The 22,162-nt window shown below is 38.5% G+C and overlaps 1 protein-coding gene across 1 annotated transcript in view; it reads right to left on the bottom strand.

The window, feature by feature from the left end:
- Positions 1 to 1,988: 1,988 nt before the first annotated feature.
- The window catches only part of GTF2H1 (general transcription factor IIH subunit 1), a 34,750-nt gene continuing 14,576 nt past the window's right edge, over positions 1,989 to 22,162 (bottom strand). Inside the window, exons 5-15 of the mRNA XM_008541703.2 lie at positions 21,865 to 21,958; positions 20,354 to 20,503; positions 20,135 to 20,214; positions 16,441 to 16,568; positions 16,241 to 16,328; positions 13,067 to 13,155; positions 12,556 to 12,673; positions 7,492 to 7,582; positions 6,899 to 7,014; positions 5,443 to 5,535; positions 1,989 to 2,967 (exon numbers count right to left, since the gene is read on the bottom strand). Of these exons, the coding sequence (XP_008539925.1) occupies positions 2,881 to 2,967; positions 5,443 to 5,535; positions 6,899 to 7,014; positions 7,492 to 7,582; positions 12,556 to 12,673; positions 13,067 to 13,155; positions 16,241 to 16,328; positions 16,441 to 16,568; positions 20,135 to 20,214; positions 20,354 to 20,503; positions 21,865 to 21,958 (1,134 nt within the window). The 3' untranslated portion in view covers positions 1,989 to 2,880. The remainder of the gene's footprint in view (positions 2,968 to 5,442; positions 5,536 to 6,898; positions 7,015 to 7,491; positions 7,583 to 12,555; positions 12,674 to 13,066; positions 13,156 to 16,240; positions 16,329 to 16,440; positions 16,569 to 20,134; positions 20,215 to 20,353; positions 20,504 to 21,864; positions 21,959 to 22,162) is intronic.

Genomic DNA, 22,162 nt, shown 5'->3' with positions numbered 1-22,162 from the left:
GAGCAAGACTTGACACTGGAGACAGCAAATCTAAGTTTAAAACGGGCAGTCTTCCATCCCAGGGCCACTGTCGGCTCCAGATGGTATACGCACCGCAGGAAATCACTTTCCAGATTAAACCCTCAGCTTTGATGAGTGGGTTCCGAACCTTTCTAGATACAGACGTTAAAGCATTCTTTTGTTTTCCAGACTGAAGTGGATATCACAAGGTATCCTACTCATTTTGCAGTGGAAGTCCGAAGCAGACTAGCACTAATGATTTTATGCTTCTTTCCAGGAGAAACTCATTCTCCTAAGGCAGGACATGCTTTCACTGTATCATCACGTTTTACAGATCTGGGATAATGGGACCCACTAGGCAAACTAACTCCATAATGTGACTTGCCACAAAAGCAGCACAGGACACAATCAGAGGCAGGAATGACAGACAGGGCAGTCAAAAGGGAAAACCAGGCGGTGGAAGCCCAGGCGGGGGAATAAAAGCTTCCAACTTCAGCAGCATCTTAGAAGTGACTGCACAAGTTTAGCAGTTTAGGGTAAAGCCCAGCTCTGCCACTTACTGGCTGTATGAATTTGGGTAAATTACTTAACATCTAAAGCATCTCTGATCTGCACAACCACCTGTGACACCTAGCCGACTCACTGGCAGCTGTGAGAAGGAAGTGAGACTCAGCAGGGGAGGTGCTCGGCACAGTGCTGGTTCACAGAAGCCCTCAACCACCAGTGGTGCTGGCATTTTCCAGGGGAAGGTGGGGCCACAGGGGCCTAAACGGCTGCCAAAGTTCATTTTCAACCCTAAGGATCAACTATGTCAAATGCAAGCTCGACATGAAGGTGAGAGCTCTCTGGTAAAATCTCCCTTAAGTCCTTCACTCCCTGAGACTTGGTCACATACCTTACTAATGTCTTTACTCAGTGCCCTCTTTTCTATTTGCCCGAAGGCCACTTTAATTTGGACCTACCTTCCGGTGTGGATTGTTGCAAAAGCCTTCTAGGGTTTGGCCTTCCGAACTGCCAGACTTTTTATCTAAAACAAAACCACCAAGCAAAAAACCCTCATAAAAAAAATGGCTCAAAATTTTCTCTGGGGTCCTTGACGCCTAATGGGTAAGGTCTGAATTTCTTACCTTGGCATACAAAGCCAATCACGACCTGAATTAAATGGATTTTCTCAGCGTCTTATTTGTCTCTCCCAATCTTCCCGTCTAACAAACACACTGTTCCCCTAACACACTGGGGTCTTTCAAAGCCTTCACACCTTCATCACACTTCCCCTATTCAACTTCAAGGCTTAGCTAAAATGTTACCTCTTACGTCCACCCAATTCCCCAAAACGGTTTCTCCTTCAGGCTCCATTACATGTATAACTTAACCTTTAACAGACCACTCAACAGAGCATTTCATTTGTTTCCATCTGCCTTTCCCAACAGACACACTTTTCTGTTCCAGACATTGCCCATCCGCTCCACTGCTATTGCTTCCAGTAGCTGCGGTCATACCTTTGAAAAGCACTTGGTAAAACCGTAAGGAATCGGGGCTCACACCATTACTACACTGATCTGAAGCAGAAACGAGGGGACTGAAGCAGAGTGATGTCGCCTCTTTCCTTTTACCATTTAGAATCTGAACAGGTTTTTGACCTGTTGTAGCCATTAAATGAATGATAACCAGCTTGTAATAATGCCTTTAAAAAAGATAAGTAGCCCTCGAACCCACCCAAGTAAATATCACACAAAAGGAGAAACCACAAGATGTGTAACAGTTAAAAGAGTATCTGTAAAAAGTTTTACTTTTTTCTGTAATTTTTAATACAAGACATCTAAGGTCTTAAACAGTGAGTTGATCCTATTAGGAACAAAATATACCGCAAATTCCAGAAACAAGAACGTATCTTTTTTTTTTTTTTTTGCATTTAGGCTTTTCAGTCACTATGCAATGATTATCGATTCGCCAAGGACAGGAACAGTCAGATACTGGAGAAAAAGAGATATGAGAAACATCTTTTATTATTTTCTAAAGAGGTGAAAATAAGATTTTTTATATTTCTCACATAAGATTTTTAAACTCTTAAAAATGCAATTTCCTCTTTTCAAAGCACATGCCATCTTAAAAAAAAATCTTAGCAATGTACATTTGCACTCAAAGTAAAACATGCAGTGCCATTGTCTTCCGACAAAATTCTGCATAAAAACCCCACGCGACCTCCTGCAAATATGTTCCCTCTTTATCATTTAGGGACTCCAAACCACAAACATTCAGTGCAATATTTATTGTTTCTTATTTCCGTAGGAAACACAGGATCAACGATGTCTTCTGACTACAACTGCTTCCTGATGGTTGAGCGACAGTCTCCCTCTGCTTTATTTTAAAGTACACTAACTTGCTGATGTAAGGTACAACTAGAATTCAGTAAAACTTGAGGATCCAAGTGGAGGATGGAGGAGAAATACTTAAGGTGTACCCTGTGCCATAAACTTAGGAAAAAAATTTACACAGAAAAAAAAAACCCAAAAAACCTCAGATTTTATCAATGCACCCTTTTAAAAAGTGTTTTTTTTTTAAATTTCTGAAAGCAGCTTAATGTGAATCAAAAGCAGTTCCTGAGTCACTGCAGTAAACAGTCTTTTTAAAATATATATAGATATTTGCAACTTAGCTCATTTGGTTTCGCCTTAGTTTACCTCCCCAGCTTTTAATCACAGTTCCTTCCTTCTCAGTTCACAAGGTGCAAGTACAACAGCATCAGCTCCAAGAGTCGGCGTGGTGCAGATGTTTCTCGTCACTTCTGTGTGATCATCTGCATGTCTGTCAGGCCAGGTTTCTAGAGTCACTGCAGGTCACAGTTCTCTCAATCTCACAAAACCTGTGAGGCCAGACACTTCACGTTTTCTTCATCAGACGCCGTGACTGCCACGTGTGGAGCTTGTTATAGGCTGTCTGGAGCATCTCTTCTATGTGACTTACCAACTGAAAAACACAGCAAGACACTTAGGCAACAACTAGGCACATGCTGGAGAAATTAATGCTTCTGATCCAGATCTGCCACACACTTCAGAGTGTAGCATCTAAGCTCGTTTGTATTTCCCCAGGGAGACAACAAGCAAGCCCTCTGTGACGGTATTATCAGATTTTGTAAAGAAAGGCGAGAGAGAGAGAGCTGGCCCGTGGCTGAGCGGTTAAGTTTGCATGCTCTGCTTCGGGGGCTCAGGGTTTCGCCGATTCAGATCCTGGGCACGGACACAACACTGCTCATCAGGCCATGCTGAGGCAGCATCCCACACGCCACAACTAGAAGGACCCACAACTAAAAATGTATACTTGGGGGCTTTGGGGAGAAAAAGGAAAAATTAAAAAAAAAAAAAAAGAAAGGTGAGAGAGAGGGTGGGGTACAGTAGAGGCTGGAAATTCACCCGCTCTGTCTGGGTGTAATTCTGCCCTGTCGTTAACCAGCTGTAGGACAACATGAAAGCAACTGTGCTCTAGGCCTCAGTTTCTTCTGTCAAACGAGGGAGTGTGCTAAACCGGTGATTTCCAGATTTAACCATTAGTCTGATGACTAAGGCCAGGATGGTGGCATTCACATTATCTTACAGAACACTTGAAAAATGCATCACTCCCCTGAAGATTCCAATGTAGCAGGTCTGGGAGGAGACCAAGGAATCTTTGATTTTCAAAAGCTCCTGCCACCAATTCTGCAGCACAGCCAATCTTGTGAAGCACTTTTCTCTGTTTTCTAGGGTCTCTTCTAGTTCCAGCATTTTGGGACTTCAATATAACTCAGTAGATTACAGAAAATCTAAATGGTTTCAATGCTTCACACAAGCACTATGTCACACCTTAGGTCACAACTACAAATCTTGAGAAGAAAAGAATTTTGTCCTGGCTTTGCACATAACTAGAAGTCAACAGGACCACACTGAACTAAGCTGACAAAGAAGGTAGAATATCTTTGGCGTATCTGTTTCCTTGGAGGTGGACAGTGTTTATGTGGTTGGAAGTGAAAGTCTTGCAAAATCTACAATTCTGGCAGTATGGGGATGCAGATCAGGAAGTCCTAAATCCTTTTAGCATGTCAATGACTTAGATCCAATCTGAGGTAGAGTTTAAAAAAAAAAAAACCTTCTTATTTACCACATCTGTTATTATTTTGGGTGGCAGGAGTTACGTTATTTAGTTCTGCCTGGAAACTATATAAAAATCAATTATTCTGCTTGATGGACAGAAGTAGTTCCACAGTACCGAACAGAAGAGATGAATACCATATCCTCCTGTAAGGCTGTCCATGGCCTCAGAATCCTTTTAACCACAGTGCTCCAGCAGTTACAATCAAGTGAGAAGGTACATGAGCTGAAAGCTATCTGTCATCCTTGCCCTCCTGTGGGAAGACACTTCAAGCTTCTCTTCTGATTATAAGTAATACTGCTACATTTTCAGAAAACCCACATACAAGGTTTATGGAATAAACACTAGAGGTCTTACTGATGAAGGCTTTTCAGTTTTCAATTGTAAAACTCGCTCCCCCCCACCTCGCTATTCCTCTATTTTTTTCGGTGAAGAAGATTGTCCCTGAGCTAACATCTATGCCAATCTTCCTTCCAATTTTGTATGTGGGACACTGCCACAGCACGGCTTGATGAGCAGTGTGTAGGTCTGTACCTGGGATCTGAACCTGCAAAGCCCAGGCCGCCAAAGTGGAGTGCATGAACCCAACCACTACACCACCCAGCTGGCCCCTAAAACTCCCCCTTTTGATTGTCCTATTTACTGAAATGCTGACTCCTAAGTCTGTGTATACTATTCTTTCCCAGTCACCTCTGAGAAGACGTGCATAACACACACAAACATGATCTTGTGTGACTGCTCCAGCCTTGTGTTAGAAACTATGCTAAATATCCTGGCACAAAGTGACACTGCTCACTCACTACCTCACCCACTGCCCCGCCTGCTGGAAACAGCCAGGGACGCTGAAGGCAGACCACAATGCAGGAACTGTTCAGTTTAGTGTCACAGAATGCTAATTCTGCCTTTCTTTGCATTGCAGGTTTGTGCTCACTACTCAGGTTTTCAAAATAAATATTTTAAGGAACACACACGTGTTGTAAATCTACAAAGAAAAGCAGGGAGATGATTCTTACAAATGCCTGGTTAGTCACAGCCTTGGGATTGTGTGGGAGGGGAAGGCAATGGGACACCTACGGGTACTGGGAAGGTTCTATTTCTCACTGTGACTGGGGGAACACAGATACTTCTTTTATTATTTTAAAAAGCATATGTATTTTATGCACTCTTCTGAATGTTTGATACATTTTACAATATAAAAACGGTACGCTCAGCAACAGAAAAGAACACACATCTATACTTATTTACATGAAAACAAAGTAAATTTCATCATTTTACTAAATGGAGGAAGAAAATCAGGCCAAAATCAGATTGCTGCCTTACATTTGTGCTTAAATACTGTCTCCGAATTTTTTCTTGGAATGGGCAGAGCTTTGTAACTTGGAATCGTTCCAAATTACTTTTCATTTTCACTACCTAAAAAAGATGAGAGAAATAATGAATTACAGAGAAATCTCAGAGTCTACAGGGACCAAGAGAAAAATACACATAGAGCAAGGTTACTTTTTTCTTTTAGATTAATTGGCTCCACCAGGCAGAGAAGCAATATCTAATATACTTAGGTTTTTTTAAATTAAAAAAACACTATTCTTGAAGTAATACATGATCGCTGTAGAAAAATTAAAAAAATGTATAAGGATAAAAATAAAAATATACCTATTATATCCCACCACTCAGAGATCATTAACACTTTGGTTCATAATTCATATCCTTCTCAATACTTTTTGTGCATGTGTATAAATGCATATATGTAAAAAATAGATAGTATATACTGTGTTAAAATTTCACCTGGTTTAGTGTGAACATCTTTCTTTCCAGTCATTAAACACTCACCAAAGCCAGCATTTAAAATGAACGTATAGTATTTCTATGTATGAGCATACTAAATGCTTCTTTAACCAATCCCCTTCTGGTAGATATTTAGGCTATTTCCACATTTTCTGTCACAGACAGTGGTAGAGGAACGCCTCTGGGGCTAAATAGTTACTTAATTATTTCCTTAGGTTAAATTCCTAAATGCTAATTTCTGGGTCAAAGCATTTAAAAAAGTACCAGCAGTGAAAGAAAGAACTCAACTCTTAGCAACTGGGCCAACATTGATCATTTTATGTTCTTTTGCAAATTATAGATGAAAAATGCTCTTTCACTATAGCTTTAAAGCTAATTTATTTGAATACTAGTGAGTAGGAAAATTTCCTTAGGTTTACTGGTCCACTTGCATTCTTTAGTAAGCTGCCTGTTAAAGGTCTTTTACCTTTTATTTTTAATAGGGCATTTATCTTTCTCTTAAAGATAGTTTATAAGAGCACTCTATCTAGTAAAGCTATTCCTATTAATACTATAAATATTTTTTCATTTTTAAAATGTCCTTTAATTGCTTAAAAGGGTTTCAGTGTTATAGCTAGGGCTGTATTTGCTGTCAATCTCAGTTTGGATTTCATTACCCCTTAAAAAAGCACCACATAAATAATTTTACTGTTGTGACTTGTTTTGGGTCTCTGTTCTTCAATCACTCCCAGTGGCTTAGAGATTGATACAAGTTTTAAGATGTACGATCAAAAGTTATGGAACTGGTCTGGATCTCAAGTTTCTCCATCTATAAAATGAATATCAATAGCTACTCCATCAGGATGTTGTGAGGCTTCAATTAAACGATGCATGCAAAGTAGCTATCCCAGTGTCTGGGACACGGTCAACACTCAATATAATTTTCCAGTTTCAAAATAACACCTCACAGTGTGGTCCACAACAGTTGGCTGTGTTTAGAACTGGTTCTGACCTTTTCTTCTAGGAATGGTGTATTAACGGGAAAGCAGGACCAGAAGTGCCGCAGAAGTTCCCCAACAGCCACATACAGGTGTTTTAATTCAGACTGAATATCATTTGGCACCATCTCTGCAAAAGAAAAGAGAGGTCCATAGGATAAAAGCTACATTTACACATGTAGAGTCTCTGAAAGAATGAGCACTTGGAGAATAAGTGTGAACATGTGCTCTGCGCCAATGCTAAACCAGGATGTGCTATTCTGAGATAAGTTAGTGATTTTGTGGCTGACAGATCAGAGAATTTAAATTTCTGTAGGATTTTGAAGGAACTTTCAGATTTCCCTTTATTCTAAAAGGTACGAGGGAAAAAAGAAAGCTTTTAGTATGCTATAGGGAGACTAGCAGTGTGCCACTGTTTGTAATATTAAGATAATTCTGAAACCTAAGCTCTTGTCTAGATGGGTTTCAAGATCTGGATGCATAAAAACAACAAAAATCTCAGAACTGTTCCAAAGGAAAACCAGTAAAACTTTAGCACCACTCTCAACTTGCTCTTTAAAGCGTGTTTAAGTAGAAGGATAGCAGCAGCAGACGGCCCAGCACATACGGTTTATGGCTTGCTGTGTCCCTCCCTGCATAAGTGCTCCTCCAGGTGACAGTGCTGTGATGGTACTACTGGCAGCGCTACTTGAGAGAACCTGAAAGAAATTAAGACACAGAAAGTGGTTTTCCTCATTTTCACATCTTTCTTAACATTTCAGTTTTATAGCAAAACATCCAGTCAGTCTTTATTCCTGTATAAATACATAATTTATAGAAACCAGAGTGAACTACTTTCCATGTGTGCAGAAATGGAATACCTCCCAGTCTTCCAGGAATACCAGGCAAGTCCACAGGTGCCTCAAAACTCACATGCTTTTGCCTAGTCAAGCCTTTTATTTATTTTTTATTGAGGTCATAATAGTTCATAACACTGTGAAATTTCAGTTGTACATTATTATTGTCAGTCACCATATATATATGAGCCCCTTTACCTCTTATGCCCACCCCTCAACCCCCTTCCCCTCTGGTAACTACTAATCTGTTCTCTTTGTGTGTCTGGTTATCTTCCACATATGAGTGAAATCATACAGTGTTCGTCTTTGTCTGGCTTATCTTGCTTAACATGATACCCTCAAGTTCCATCCGTTGTTGCAAATGGGACGACTTTGTCTTTTTTTAGGGCTGAGTGGTATTCCACTGTGTGTATGGAATCTTCTTTATCCCTTCATCAGTTGATGGGCACTTGGGTTGCTTCCATGTCTTGGTTATTGTGAACAATGCTGCAATGAACACAGGGGTGCATGAGTCTCTTTGAATTGCTGATTTCAAGTTCTTCGGATAAATACCCAGTAGTGGAACAGCTGAGTCATACGGTATTTCTATTTTTAGTTTTTTGAGAAATCTCCATACTGTTTCCCATAATTGCTGCACCAGTTTGCATTCCCACCAGCAGTGTATGAGGGATCCCTTTTCTCCAACATTTGTTACTTTTTGTCTTGGTGAGTATAGCCATTCTAACGGGTGTAGAGTGATATCTCACTGTAGTTTTGATTTGCCTTTCCCTGATGATTAGTGATGCTGAACATCTTTTCATGTGCCTGTTGGCCATCTGTATATCTTCTTTGGAAAAATGGGTTGTTTTTTTGTTGTTGAGTTGTGTGGGTTCTTTATATATTTTGGAGATTGACCCCTTGTCAGATATATGATTTGCAAATATTTTCTCCCAGTTGGTGGGTTGTCTTTTTGTTTTGTTCCTGGGTTCCTTTGCCTTGCAGAAGCTCTTTAGTCTGATGAAGTCTCATTTGTTTATTTTTTCTTTTGTTTCCCTTGCCCAAGTAGACATGGTATTCGAAAAGATCCTTCTAAGATTGATGTCAAAAAGCATACTGCCTATATTTTCCGTTTTATGGTTTCACATCTTAGCTTCAAGTCTTTAATCCATTTTGAGTTAATTTTTGTGTATGGCAAAAGATAATGGTCTACTTTCATTCTTTTGCATGTGGCTGTCTAGTTTTCCCAACACTACTTATTGAAGAGACTCTCCGTTCTCCAGTGTATGTTCTTGGCTCCTTTGTCGAAGATTAGCTGTCCATAGATGTGTGGGTTTATTTCTGGGCTTTCAATTCTGTTCCATTGATCTGTGTGTCTGTTCTGGTACCAGTATCACGCTATTTTGATTACTGTAGCTTTGTAGTATATTTTGAAGTCAGGGCTTGTGATTCCTCAAGCCTTGTTCTTTTTCTAAGGATTGCCTTAGCTATTCGGGGGTCTTTCGTTGCCCCATATAAATTTTAGGATTCTGACTGGGATTGCATTGAATGTCAAGCCCTTTCTTAAGCACCAACTCAACTTAACTTGTGAACTCTTTACCACCAAAGGTAAAATTGAGTTTAAAGAAAGAAAACAAGTAACACAGCATGTTAACATGTATCCTTGCTGGCAGTTTAAAAAAAAAAAAAAGCAGAAATACATCGTTTGTCATTTTTCAGGGAAGTGAATATACTTAGCCAAAAGGGGAAAAAAGACATTCTACACTCTTACCAGTATCAACATTCAGGCACATAATTGACCTGTCTATCCAATGAGCGGCTAACAAGTGCCAGGCACTGTGGCAACAGAGGAACAAATCATTTGTTGAATAGCTCAAGTGCAGTGTTAGCGTGTCTAAGGTTTTTCAACAGAGTTTTTACAAGCAGAAATCCATGTGTGTATGCACTGGATGAAAAAAATCTTTAACTTGGTGTAAGAGTACAGCACATGACAACCATGAGTCAAAGGGACATGGGAGTTCACTTTATTCCTATGTCCTTTTGTCATAAATTTTATAATACATTGTAACCAGAAGCTTCAGTGACTGCTAAGCTTGCTGACTAGCTACTGGCTGCACTCAGGTACACACACCTGAAGACAGATAATCTCTTGGGCCTTCCTACTCAATTCATGTGTCTCAGATAATGAAATCACTTTTTTGGAGTGGGGGTGGGGGGGTGGGGAAACAATCTAAATATTTAAGATTGATCACTGCTTAAAAAAGTTAAACGAGGGCCAGCCCCAGTGGCCTAGTGGTTAAATTCAGTGCACTCCGCTTCAGGGGCCCGAGTTCAGCTCCTGGGTGCAGATCTACACTGCTCTGTTAGCGGCCATGCTGTGCTAGCAGCCAACACGAAAAATGGAGGAAAGTTAGCACAGACGTTAGCTGAGGGCGAATCTTCCTTACCCCCCAAAAAAAGTTAAATGAGCCTACTTGGGCCCAAAGGCCAGATGTTGGACAATTCTAGGCTGGAAAGAAAGTAGTAGTCAAATAGTCCCAAATTTGGTACGTGCACATATATGTATATACATCTATTTCCTAGATCTGTCCATTGAAGGTACAATGACACCAGTAGCAAATGACACTCCAACAGCAATGAGTACACGGATCTTGATTTCTAAATCACTCAGCACTAAAAGGAAGATTCCATGGCTGGGCAAGGAAAATTTAAGATGTGCTTGGAACATCGATCTTATGGTGCCAGAAAGTAGGAAGGTGCTCAAAAAACTGATGAGAATGGTGTCAGAAGAACACAGGAGCCAGTGTGACAGGGTGGGAAGGGTCTGACTACAAAGGGGCATGGGTACATTTTTTGGGGTGAGAAAGCTGTTCTTTATCTTGATTGTGTTAGTGGTTACACAGATGTATATGTTTATTAAAACTCGCAGAAGAATGGGCTAAAGAAGGCAAATTTTACTCTATGTAAATTATACCTTAGTTTAAAAAAAGAAAATGATAGTGACAGTTTATAATTCATAGAATAAGAGAAGATCCATGCTAATATAAATAAACAAATACAGGAGAAGGGAAGGGAAGCTCTTCCTTTTAGCAGAATGCCAACTGATAAATGTAGAAGGGATGACAGAATTAGAAAAGCACCCTTTAACCACTACCACGGTAATAACTGTTTTTGGCAAGAATCATCAATGTATTCTAAAAAACTACTGGGTAAAAGTTTGATGGTAAATAGAACACTTACACAGTCTTAAAGCGTCTCCCCACAAGATACTTATTAATTACAAAGCAAAGAATAGGAACTTTTAGGTGGAAAACCAGGCAAATACTACCTTAACCAAGTGATCAAAGTTACCATCACAAGTTAGGACAAATAAACATGTGCCTCCTCTTTCGATGCGCTGAGGATAAGACATCACTTACATATCACTTCTGCGGTATTCCTGCCACAAATGCATAACGTGAATCCAATCATGAGGAAACATCAGAGGAACTCAAACTGAGGACATTCTACAAAAAAACTGGCCTGTACTTTTCAAATACCAAGGTCATGAAAGACAAAGAAAGACTGAAAAACGATTCCATTTTAAAGGAGACTAAAGAGACAGGAGAACTAAATGCAACCCACAAACCTGACCTGGATGCTGAGCCAGGAGGAAAAGTTTTCCTTTGCTATAAGGGACATTAGTGGTACAACTGGCAAAACTTTGGAAAGACTTATAGGTTAGACAGTAATACTTTATCAATGTTAACTTGTTTCTAAAAGTGTATTGTGTTATTTATGAGAATGTCCTGTTTTAGGAAGTATGCAGTGAAATGTTTAGCGGTAAAGGAATCTACTCTCAAAATGGGTCAGAAAACATTTTTTTTGCAACTTTCTGTAAATAGTAGATTACTTCAAAATAAAAAAAAAATTAAGTCCTAACATGTGATACACACTACAATACAGGTATGAACTCAGTGCCTCAGTATTTGCGAAAACAGAGAAAAGGAAAAAACAAACTCACTACTGAGCATGGTGAGGACTGCTTTACAGAGGTAATGAAATTTGAGCGGAGTCTTGAATAATTATTATTAGTTCCCAGGGGCAGAAACAGGCTTAGGGCATTCTAAGAAGAGAGAAAGCATGAGCAAAAGCACAGGAAGCAAGAAGATGCTACAATTAAAAACTCTGGGTCGTTTAGTGCCTAAGTTAGGCTGGAGTACAGGACTCCTGATTATGAGTGGAGGGGAATGTTGCAGATATGGCTGGCACTAGGACTGGAGATGTGGGTTAAGGGCCAGATCATAAAGGCATTCAGACAACTACTGTGGCAACGAAGGCAGGGAGTGAAGGTTTTTAAGCCGTAGAGTGATGAGATCAGATTTATGTTTTTAGAAAGCTAACTTGCAGTGGTAGCGTGGAAAACTGATCAGGTTTGCCTAAGCCAAGGGGATAGAGTCAAGAAATCCAGAAGAACTGACAGAATTTGCCAATCAAATGAGTATGAATAAGGGTGGGAAGAAATGAAGAATGGATAATGACCTCTGTTTTATACATTCTGATTCTGAGATCATGCAGAATATCTAGGGAGCGATGTCCAGAAGATTTTTGGAAACTGGGAGATTTTCCCAATAAAACTGTGTATATAGAAAGAAAAAATTAGCAGTCATAAACTCATTTTATTTTTCATTATCATCTTCAGATGCTTCTTGAATATGCCAAATACTACTTCTCCCTACTTCTTGATTTTTTCAATTTATTCAGCAGGAATATGTCTTTAAACTCAATTAAAATATTAGTTGTACAGTTCAATTTGGTTGTGCTCATAAACTGAGGAAGTATCTGGGAATTCTGGTTTTCAAACAGTACAAGTCACCTACCTGAGTTAATTTGGGTGCATAAGCTTCCATTTCTTGTCTAATACTTTGAAAAGAATTAATAATGTCCTGACTTGTTGCATACTGTAGTGACTGGATTGGAGTTGGACCATGATAATACCTGAAGGTTAGCAAAGAAGAAAGAAATTACTGACCACACAAAATAAAGGTGCTCAACGTTTGTCTTTCAAATATTTTAGCAGTCTCAATACAATATTCTCGCCAAAGCAAAAAACGATAACATAGTTGAAGAAATTTCAAAAAAATAATTTAGTTTCTATATGGGCAATAAGAAGAAAACAGCACAGAGCGCCAAAATTTATTTTCCGGGCTTTGATCATTTAGGATCCTTTCCTGAGATGCACAAAGTAAATTTTTATGGAGAAAAGATACTGTACTTTCATGGTAACAAAATTATTAAAACTTGAGTGCTACTCTTGCAGAATAAATTCTGCAATGACTTGTGTTATATAACTATTCTGCCTCAAGTTAATTTAATATTGACCAAACTTACCTATCTGACTTCTTGAGGTTTAGTGCAATCGTTTTTATGGAATTATTTTTTCCCAAGTCTTCATATTCAATGGACTCTTGTAACTTCGCCTATAATTATTAACACAGCACTTTTTATTGTGACTTTCTCTTATGAAAGTAATGAACATGACTGGAAAAGTAACACTGTACAGAGGGTAAAATATGAAGTCTCCCCACCACGAGCTTCACTTCCTAGAGATGGCTGCTCCTCAAATAGCTGAACCCATTTTCTCACCAACCAATCAACATACTAAATATTATCGAACTTCTCACTTTTGACAATCTGGTAGGTGCAAACATGTATTTTACTATTTCCCCCCAATAATCTAATTTTATTACATGTATTGCAAATACTTTTTCTACCACTTTGGTGTTTTTCAGCCTTAATTACTCCCTTTTTGCTTATTCTCCTGTAGATTAATTTTTTGCTTAAATCTTTGATCTACTTGGAATTAATTTTGTTTCGGTTTGTTTTTTGGTGAGGAAGATTGTACTTGAGTTAACATCTGTGCCAGTCTTGCTCCATTTTGAATGTGGGACCCTGCCACAGCGTGGCTTGATGAGCAGTGCTAGGTCTGCACCCAGGATCTACACCTGTGAGCCTTGGGCTGCTGAAGTGGAGCGCATGAACTTAACCACTATACCCCCGGGCTGGCCCCTGGAATTTATTTTGGAATACGGAGTGCAGTAGGGAGTCTGAGTGTCCTTTTACTAAATTATTAACTAGTCCTCCTAACACCATTTGTAGAATAATCTGTTTTTTCCCACTGATTCTGAAATTCCATATTTAACATATATATTTAATTCCTCTATGTATTTGGGTTTACTTTTGGACTCTTTATTTTGGTTTTACTAATCTGTTTTCTCCTGTGCTAGTAACAAACTGCTAAATTTCTATAGCCTTGTAATAAAGACACATTAATTATAAAGACACTTGAAGAAAACCTATGTAAACATTTGTGAAAATAATTTTACAATATTTCATCCTCTACATTACTAAGAAATTTATCTGGTCAACTCTAATCTGTAGCTACCAAGACTAGGATCAAGGCATTTATTAAATATATCTCAAAAAAAGATCAATTTGAAAACTTTTTATTATAAATTGTCCCTATTTTAAGAGTCTGAATAGTCCCCTTGTGGCATAGGAACAAATCTGACTGCAGCATGATATTCAGAGTAACATATTAATGAGTTCCACCTTACCTAGACACGGCTTAAGTTTCCACTGCCTTCCCAACTCTATACCCTCAGCCAACTTCAAGGCATCCTGATGTCTTCACCACCTTGCACATACGTCAAGCTCAGTTCCACCCCAGCCATTGCCTTATCTAAGTCATGTCCCTGCACAGCCTCCCATAATAATCCCAATCCAAAACTTATGCCAAGGCCTAGTTATTAGATCACTGACTTTCACCCTTAACTGAAATCTCCACAAATTTCAGGACTCTATTATTACTTCTGAATCTCTCACTCTATAAAACCCTTTGCAGAACACGTGTAGACAACTACTGACTTGAAAGACTATCTAGATCAGCTTTTACTATTGCACACTGTGAAAATTCACACAAACAGTGATTTTTCACAACTCTCTCACTACCAGGAATCAAGAGTACTTAGTGCAACAGTACAGTCACGTGCCGCCTAACAATGTTTCTGTCAGCTACGGATGGCATCTATGACAGTGGTCCCATAAGATTAGCACCATACAGCCTAGGTGTGCAATAGGCCATACCATCTAGGTTTGTGTAAGTGTACTCGATGATGTTCACACCATGAAATCCCTGACTACGCATTTCTCAGACTATCCCTTTTAAGTGACATGACCACATTGCAAAGAAAACTATCACTTCCTAGATTCCTTTAACATCTCTCTATAACCTACATTTTAGTTCCACTTTTCTTAGTTCAGAAAAGATATATCTTACTGGCTTTGTTAATTTTAAAGGTGTATATGCCTATAGAAACACATTGTTACTGAAATACATGAAATATGGTATAAGACTCACCCATAATCCCTTTAGAGAAAGATAAACATTTAGTATATTCTTTTAAAGGCCTTTTGTTTTTTTACATGTAGAATTATATCATACAGCCTCTTCTGCGAAGTCTTTTTATTTTACTTTTATTCTCTTTGGTTTCTATTGTAAATAACAGAATTACTATATTTTTAAATTTCGTTTTCTAATTATTCTTTTAATTTTCTTACCTACAGACACTAAACTCTCTGAGGACAAGAACTCTGTCTTATTCACGTTGTTTCCAACCACCTAATACAATATTTTAGCCAACTCAAAAATAGTTTCTTAAATTTAACTTTTCATGAACTGAACTATTATTATGGTATATGTAAACTCTCTTTAATCCAATATATCACTAATCCTTCTGAAGTCATTAATGGCTGCATCAGTCTCCACTGTATGATGTACCACAGATATTAGGATGTCTGTTTCTTTATAACACTGTAATGAGTATTTGTATGCAAATATTTGTACGTAACTCTTTAAAAATAAACATCTACAGTGGAATACTGTCCAGATGTGGAATTAAGGCCATAAACCTTTAAAATTTTAATACACACTGCCTGAGTGCCCTCTAACAAAGCTTTATAATTTATTTTTATAATCAGGGAGGGAGGAACTTAAAAAAATCGAGGGACAGAGTAGCTTGGCAAAGTTGCAGGGAAAGAAGGAATATGCAAGTAGAAAACTCTGTTCATACTCCCCCATACCCAAGTGATTTCTTCCATATTTAATGAGAAGACATTTACAGCTCTGACATGCTAGGTTTAATATGAGGGCCAAATCCTATCTTTTTAAATCATATACACAAATCTTTAGCTTTTCTTTCTGTCACACTGCCTTCGTTGAATACTCTTTTCCAGAAAACTATATGTTTTGTGTGTATGTGTACACGTGAAGGAAAAAAAAAACTAATGAAGAGCAATTAACAGGTTTGAGTCCATGGAAAGTTGGCTGGCAAGCCAAAATTGAGGAAGTGCTCTTTAAAACGTTCTACAATTTAAGCCAAATGCTTAATGTCTTGGTCAGAAGAACTGAGTCATTTGAAATAAGGCTCAATATAGAGTACTAGCAATTATATAAGGTATCTGGAGAAACCTGAGCTCTAAATGGTCCCGACTTTTTACCCATACCCTTTTGACTGCTGGCTGAAAGCTGTCTGCATCTCCGGAATTTCCATCGATGCCGCTGGGCTCACCATTTTGTTCATTTTGTGCTTCTCTTAAAACAAATGAAAAAAAAGTAATGTTAAAAACCACAAGCAGAACACCACCACAACTCATCTGGCTCTCTTGGAAAGCACAGTTACCACACCTGTGCGTGTATACTTAACTGTTTCCTGAGACCTGCTGCCAGGACCATGGCACTGTGATGGTTAAACCTCTTGATGATGGCAGCATTACTATTCTCCTTTATGGATTTAGAATTAGAAGTGGATGGCACAGAGGAAATGCCATAGCCCTATGAGAAATAATTTAGTAGATTAAAAATCAAAGTAAGTTTCTGGTTTTCCTATCTGAGAGACATGCTTAGTTGAAAAAATTTTCTGGATGACAGGACTCCATTAATTCTGAGCAGTACTAAATATTTACAGGTAAACATTTTAAAATAAGTGACATTATACACAAAAAATTAGGAAATATCATTAACTTCTTTTAGCATCACAAAAACATCACCTTAAACTGCACTTTTTTAAAGAGCAATTTTGGATCTAGTTAGCAAAATATTAAATGAAGGAATAGAATACACTGGAAAAAAGCAAGGACTCTGGAGTCAGATAGATATGGATTTAAATTCTGGCTTTATCATTTTTCCAATATTAGTCCAGGCAAGTTAGTCAACTTTTCCAAGCTCCATAAAATGGGACAGTGGAGAATTAAATGAGATAATATTTTTAAATATGTACTGACTGCATGCTACATGCTAGGAGCTGTAGATAGAAAGCTAGTAAGACCTTGTGCCAAAGGAGCCAAAATACTAGTTAGTGGGATGCCAGGCTGTAAGCCAGTGCACACAGTTAAGACTTATAGGTGCTATGAGAGAGGAAGTGGTCCATCTCACTGGAGGAGAGGAGAGAGAGATTTGAAAAAGCTTCACAGAGCCTTGTAAGATGAACAGTTGCTTGCAAGGCAGCCATGGAGACATTTCCGGGAGAGGAAACTGCTTAAACAAACGTATACAAGCAACATGATACAGTTGTGTCATCAGTTTGTATGTAGTTCAGTATACCTGGTGGGTCAGGAATTGGTGAGACGTAAGGCTAAAGAGGTAAACAAAGATCACAGAAAGACTCATATGCCTTTTTACTGAGGCCTAATACATGCCATGTGCTGGGAACAGACCAGTAAACAAGTCAGCCTTATGGAATTTATACTCTACTGAGAGAAGACTGACAACTGACAAGTAAAATAAGATAAAAAGACCACTTTTGAAAGTGACAAACGCTATAAAGAAAATAAAGAGGGTGATATGATGTAGTGACTGGATTGGGAGAAGCTACTTTAGACAGGGAGGTTGCAGGAGGTCTCTCTGAAGTGACATTATAACAGATGTCTAAAAGATGGGTAGAAGCTAGTTAGGTAGAAGAGCAGGAGGCAACAGCAAGTGCAATGACCCTGAAGTAGAAAAAGATTGGAATGCACCTGAAAGATGGCCATGGTGTCTGGAACACGAATGAGTACAAGTGGCCCAAACTGAAGTAGAAGCAAGCAGAGGCCAAATCAGGAAGAGTCTTGTAGGAGTTTTGATGTTAAGTTCAGTGAGAAGCCACTGAAGAGTTTTACACAGGGAGTATGATGATCTGATTTATAACTCTGACCGCTAGGGGAGAATATAGGGAGCAAAAACGGAAACAGGAAGATCAATTAGGAGGCTAATGCAAGCAATCAAAGCAAAGATGGTGTCAGCCTAAGAGCAAGAGGTGCAAGTGTCTGAAGACAGAGATGCGGACAGATCAGAGACGGCTTGTAGAGGACTCGCTGACGAACCGAATGTTGGGCAGGAAGGGAGGGGGGAATCAAGGAGCCTTCTAGGTTTTGGTTTGAGCAACTGAGTCTATGGTAATGAATTTTTTTACTGAGAGAATGAAGAGCCAGGGAGAAACAGGCTTATGAGGATGGGAATCGAACACTCCATTTTGGGCATGTTATGTTGAGGTATCTGTGAAATATCTAAGTGAAGATAACAAATAGGCAGATGGATAAATGATTTTGGAGTTCTGGAGTTAGACAGACTTGGGCTATTTGGGATTCATCATTACATAATTAGTACTTAAACCGATGGAATGGAGAGAAGGTACTCAGAAGGAAGCTCAAGACCATATCTCGGGACAGTTACAGCAACTAGAGGTAAGAGTAGAAGAAGAGGCACCAAAGGAAAAATTGAATCAACCAATATTTCTATTAAGGGGGCTGGTTACATATCCATACAAAGGAATACTGTGCAGGCACTAAAAAACTGTAGGTAATAACAGTAATCCCTATTACTCATTGAGCAATTACTATGTAGCAGGCTCTTTTAACTCTTGCAGCAGTTCCATAAGGTCAGCATCTTTTTTTTTTTGCATCTTTTAAATTGAGTATAATTGACATATAACAATGTGTAAGTTTAAGGTGTACAATGTGTTGATTTGATGCATTTATGTATCACAATATCATTACCATTGTAGCTAATACCTCTATCGTGTCACATAATTACCATGTCCTTTTTGTGGTGAGAACAACTAAGGTCTAATCTTTTAGCAACTTTGAAGTTTTATAACACAGTGTTGGTGACAGCACTGTGCATTGGATCCCCAGAACTTATTTATCTACTAGTTGCAAGTTTGTACCCTTAAACATCATCTCCCAAATTTTCCTACCCCCTTTAAGGTCAGTACTATTAACCTCATTTTATAAGAAAACTAGGCTTAGAAATGTTAAAAAGTGACAGAGTCTAAGACAGGTAGTTTGGTTTTAAAGTCTATTTACTTAACTATGGTATATTTAGCCTGGACTGATATTGATAATAGGTAAAGTGAAGAAGAAAGTTACACATGTGCATGTACAATATACCATCAATTTTATTTTTGAAAAAAAGCACTAAAAGTTTTCTCCCATCATATTAAGCTGTATCTCTAAGCTTCACTAACTTTCATTTTCTCAGGATGATTAAAGAGGGCCACATTTGTAATGTGTTGAGATTCACCATTACCAAGAAGACACTTGAATTTCATTAAGTAAATGACTCACCCGGGCATCAGAGATCATTAAATTATAAAAATTATTTATAATTTAGACTGTAGGACAAAATTTAATATTGGTTTCCTCACCTGGAGAGTACATATACTAAAATAAAAGGAAAAACAGAAAAAAGATAGGAAAGCATGAGCATGTGTATGTGGCTAGCAGAGGAGCCAAAAGAAGGGGAAGAAAATGAAAATCTAAGCGTATGAAAAGAGTAGTGAGGAAGGCAGGTTCCTGGCCTAGGAGACAGAGGCAAAGATGGAACTAGCCATGCTCAGAAGGGAGTGCTTCTTTCTCCAGGAAGCCTGGCCTCATGACGCGGAGCTAGGCAGGTCATACCTGATGGTCTGGCTGTTGAAACACGCTGGGGCTAGCGTGGGGTAAAGGTCATGAGGGTGCTCAAGGTTTGGCAAATAAGAGGCAATCAATGAATGTTTGTTATCTTTTCCTTGTCTACTAATACTTATCTATGTTTCTTTAGATGAATGTTAGCTAGAGCATAAAGCTGGACTCACCAACATGTTAAGCCTTCATTACTATATAGAGAACTGATGACGGGAGAGCTAGAAAATTCTTTTAAAAAAGTTTTAGCAACTCATACAGGAATTTTAAGTTCTCCAAGGTGATTTTAATAGCAAACAGTGCTACTGAAAAGCACTTCTGATAAATCACTCCAAATAACAATATTCTGTTCTACACTCTCACAAGTGGAACATTTACACTTAAAGCAATTTTAAAACTATAAAAATGTTGAAGATGAGGAAAAGACTGTTTTCTCTCATAAATCCTTTTACTACTCCTTACCTCATCTAATGGTTTATCTTCCAAAGCTGTCAAATCAAGTAGTGGGTTTTTCACTCCTAATGAAACCATTGTTTTTAACCCTAGAAAAATCAATGAAATAAAAAGAGGATCAAGTCTTACCTTCCTCAGAAATTAAAAAAAAAAAAAAATTCACTAACAGCACTAATGACTAGAGAGCAGAATATTAAATGCTAGTGTGTGTCAGGGATAAACAGTTACCTTTTTCATCTATTTTGGCACATTCTGCAAAGAGGTCCTTTGACCCCGTATTCAGCCGGTCCCTGTGAAAATAATGGGACTGAAAAAAACGTGTCCAGAATTCCTTTTCTGTCATGTTGTGGGGAACATTTTCTGCATATTTCATTTTTACTGTGGAGGAAAAAAACCATAATAATTACATACTAAATTTCCTTTTCTTAAAACCTCTCAAATTAGTTCAAATATAGACTAACAGCAAAAACTAGATTATGAACCTGCTCAAATTTATATTCTGCACATAATTATCAGTTGTAAATATGAATATAACTTGATAGGTTAGGGGACATGCTACCTTTATGAATCTTAACAAATTACAAAAACCTTATTTAGCAACAAGAGAATGAACAGGTTTCGAAGTTTTAGTAAAAATACCAAGAGTCTTGGAGTCAGACCTGAGTTTGCTTGTTTGATGATTTACGTATGTGTGCTTTCACTCCAAAGCACTGTGTTAGGTGCTGGGGAAACAAATACCTCCAACTCACTTGGACTAGCAGTTCCGCACTCCAGAAGCCCAGAGTCCAATGAGCAAAGAGGTTAACAGCATGGTCTCTTGAGCCAGAGAGCCTAAATTTAAAATTCTAGGTCTGCCACATACTTTTGTGTGATCACAGGCAAATTATTTCACCTCTCTGCACCTTGGTATCCTCATATGTAATGTGCAGGGAATAACAGTACCTACTTCACAGGGTATTTGTGATGATTAAATGAATTAATATACAGAAAGGCCTTAGAGTTGTGCCTGGCACACAGTAAATACTACGCAATTATATCAGAAAGATATGAAAATAATTACATTACAATGTGATAACTCTTTGAAGCAGTCACAAGGCCCTACAGAAGGAAAGGGGGGGAGGCTTATATCTGCCCAAGGAAGTCAGGATTTTATAGAGATGGCATGAAGCAATGCTTGAGCTGAGTCCTGTGGGAGAGACATGTTTCCTAAGGAACAAAGGGGCAGAAGTGAGGAAGGGGGAAAAGAGAACACTATATGGTTTAAGAGAGCAGTGTTTAGTCAGAAGTATGACCGAAATAGTGGCTCTCAGCCTTGGCTGCACGTCATAAATCACTAAGCCCAGGGTCAAGACGTTTATACTTTTAGAATGGTTTATACAAGGGAAATGATTTGTGGGTTAGAAAGGTCACTCTGGAGGCAGCACGGAGGATGATCTGAGTTAGTGCTATAGAGAGATTCATTCACGTTGCCTCTGGAGCATGACATCTTACTCAGGCATGCTGAAGGGTAAATAAAGTTTAAGAACCACTGATGGAAAGAATGGGAAAGTCATCGTACCAATGAATTGATGACAGCACATTATATATTGAACACTTAATGTCTACCATATGTCAGGCACTGGGTAAAGTACATATTTTATTGCACTTGATCAGGAATAAAGTTTTCGTTTTTCATTAATATATTAGTGAATTCATCCAAACAAATATTTTAACTATCTGGAAGAATTGATTCTTCTTACCTGCTGGATAGGTCCTAAATATGGACTCAATTATATCAGAAGTTAAATTGTATCTCAGACCATTACATCCATCTGTTTGGGGCCGGACATCAGCCTAAAATAAAGACCACACCCATATATATAGATTTGTTAGAGTATTGGGTGAAGACGTCTAAGCACCCAGCAGACACTGGACAAAGGTGGAAGAACGGACCTTCTGAATGAACTACAGAGCTAAGTCCCTCATCTTTACTTTTGGCATAAAGACAGGCTCAAAGAAGCCTGGCCTGGTTTCACATAATCTTTGTAACCTTTAAAA

Source organism: Equus przewalskii, chromosome 6 (genome assembly GCF_037783145.1).
Source record: "Equus przewalskii isolate Varuska chromosome 6, EquPr2, whole genome shotgun sequence".
Taxonomy (NCBI): Eukaryota; Metazoa; Chordata; class Mammalia; order Perissodactyla; family Equidae; genus Equus; species Equus przewalskii.
The sequence above is the reverse complement of the archived record's forward strand: the minus strand, read 5'-3'. Positions and strand labels throughout refer to the sequence as shown.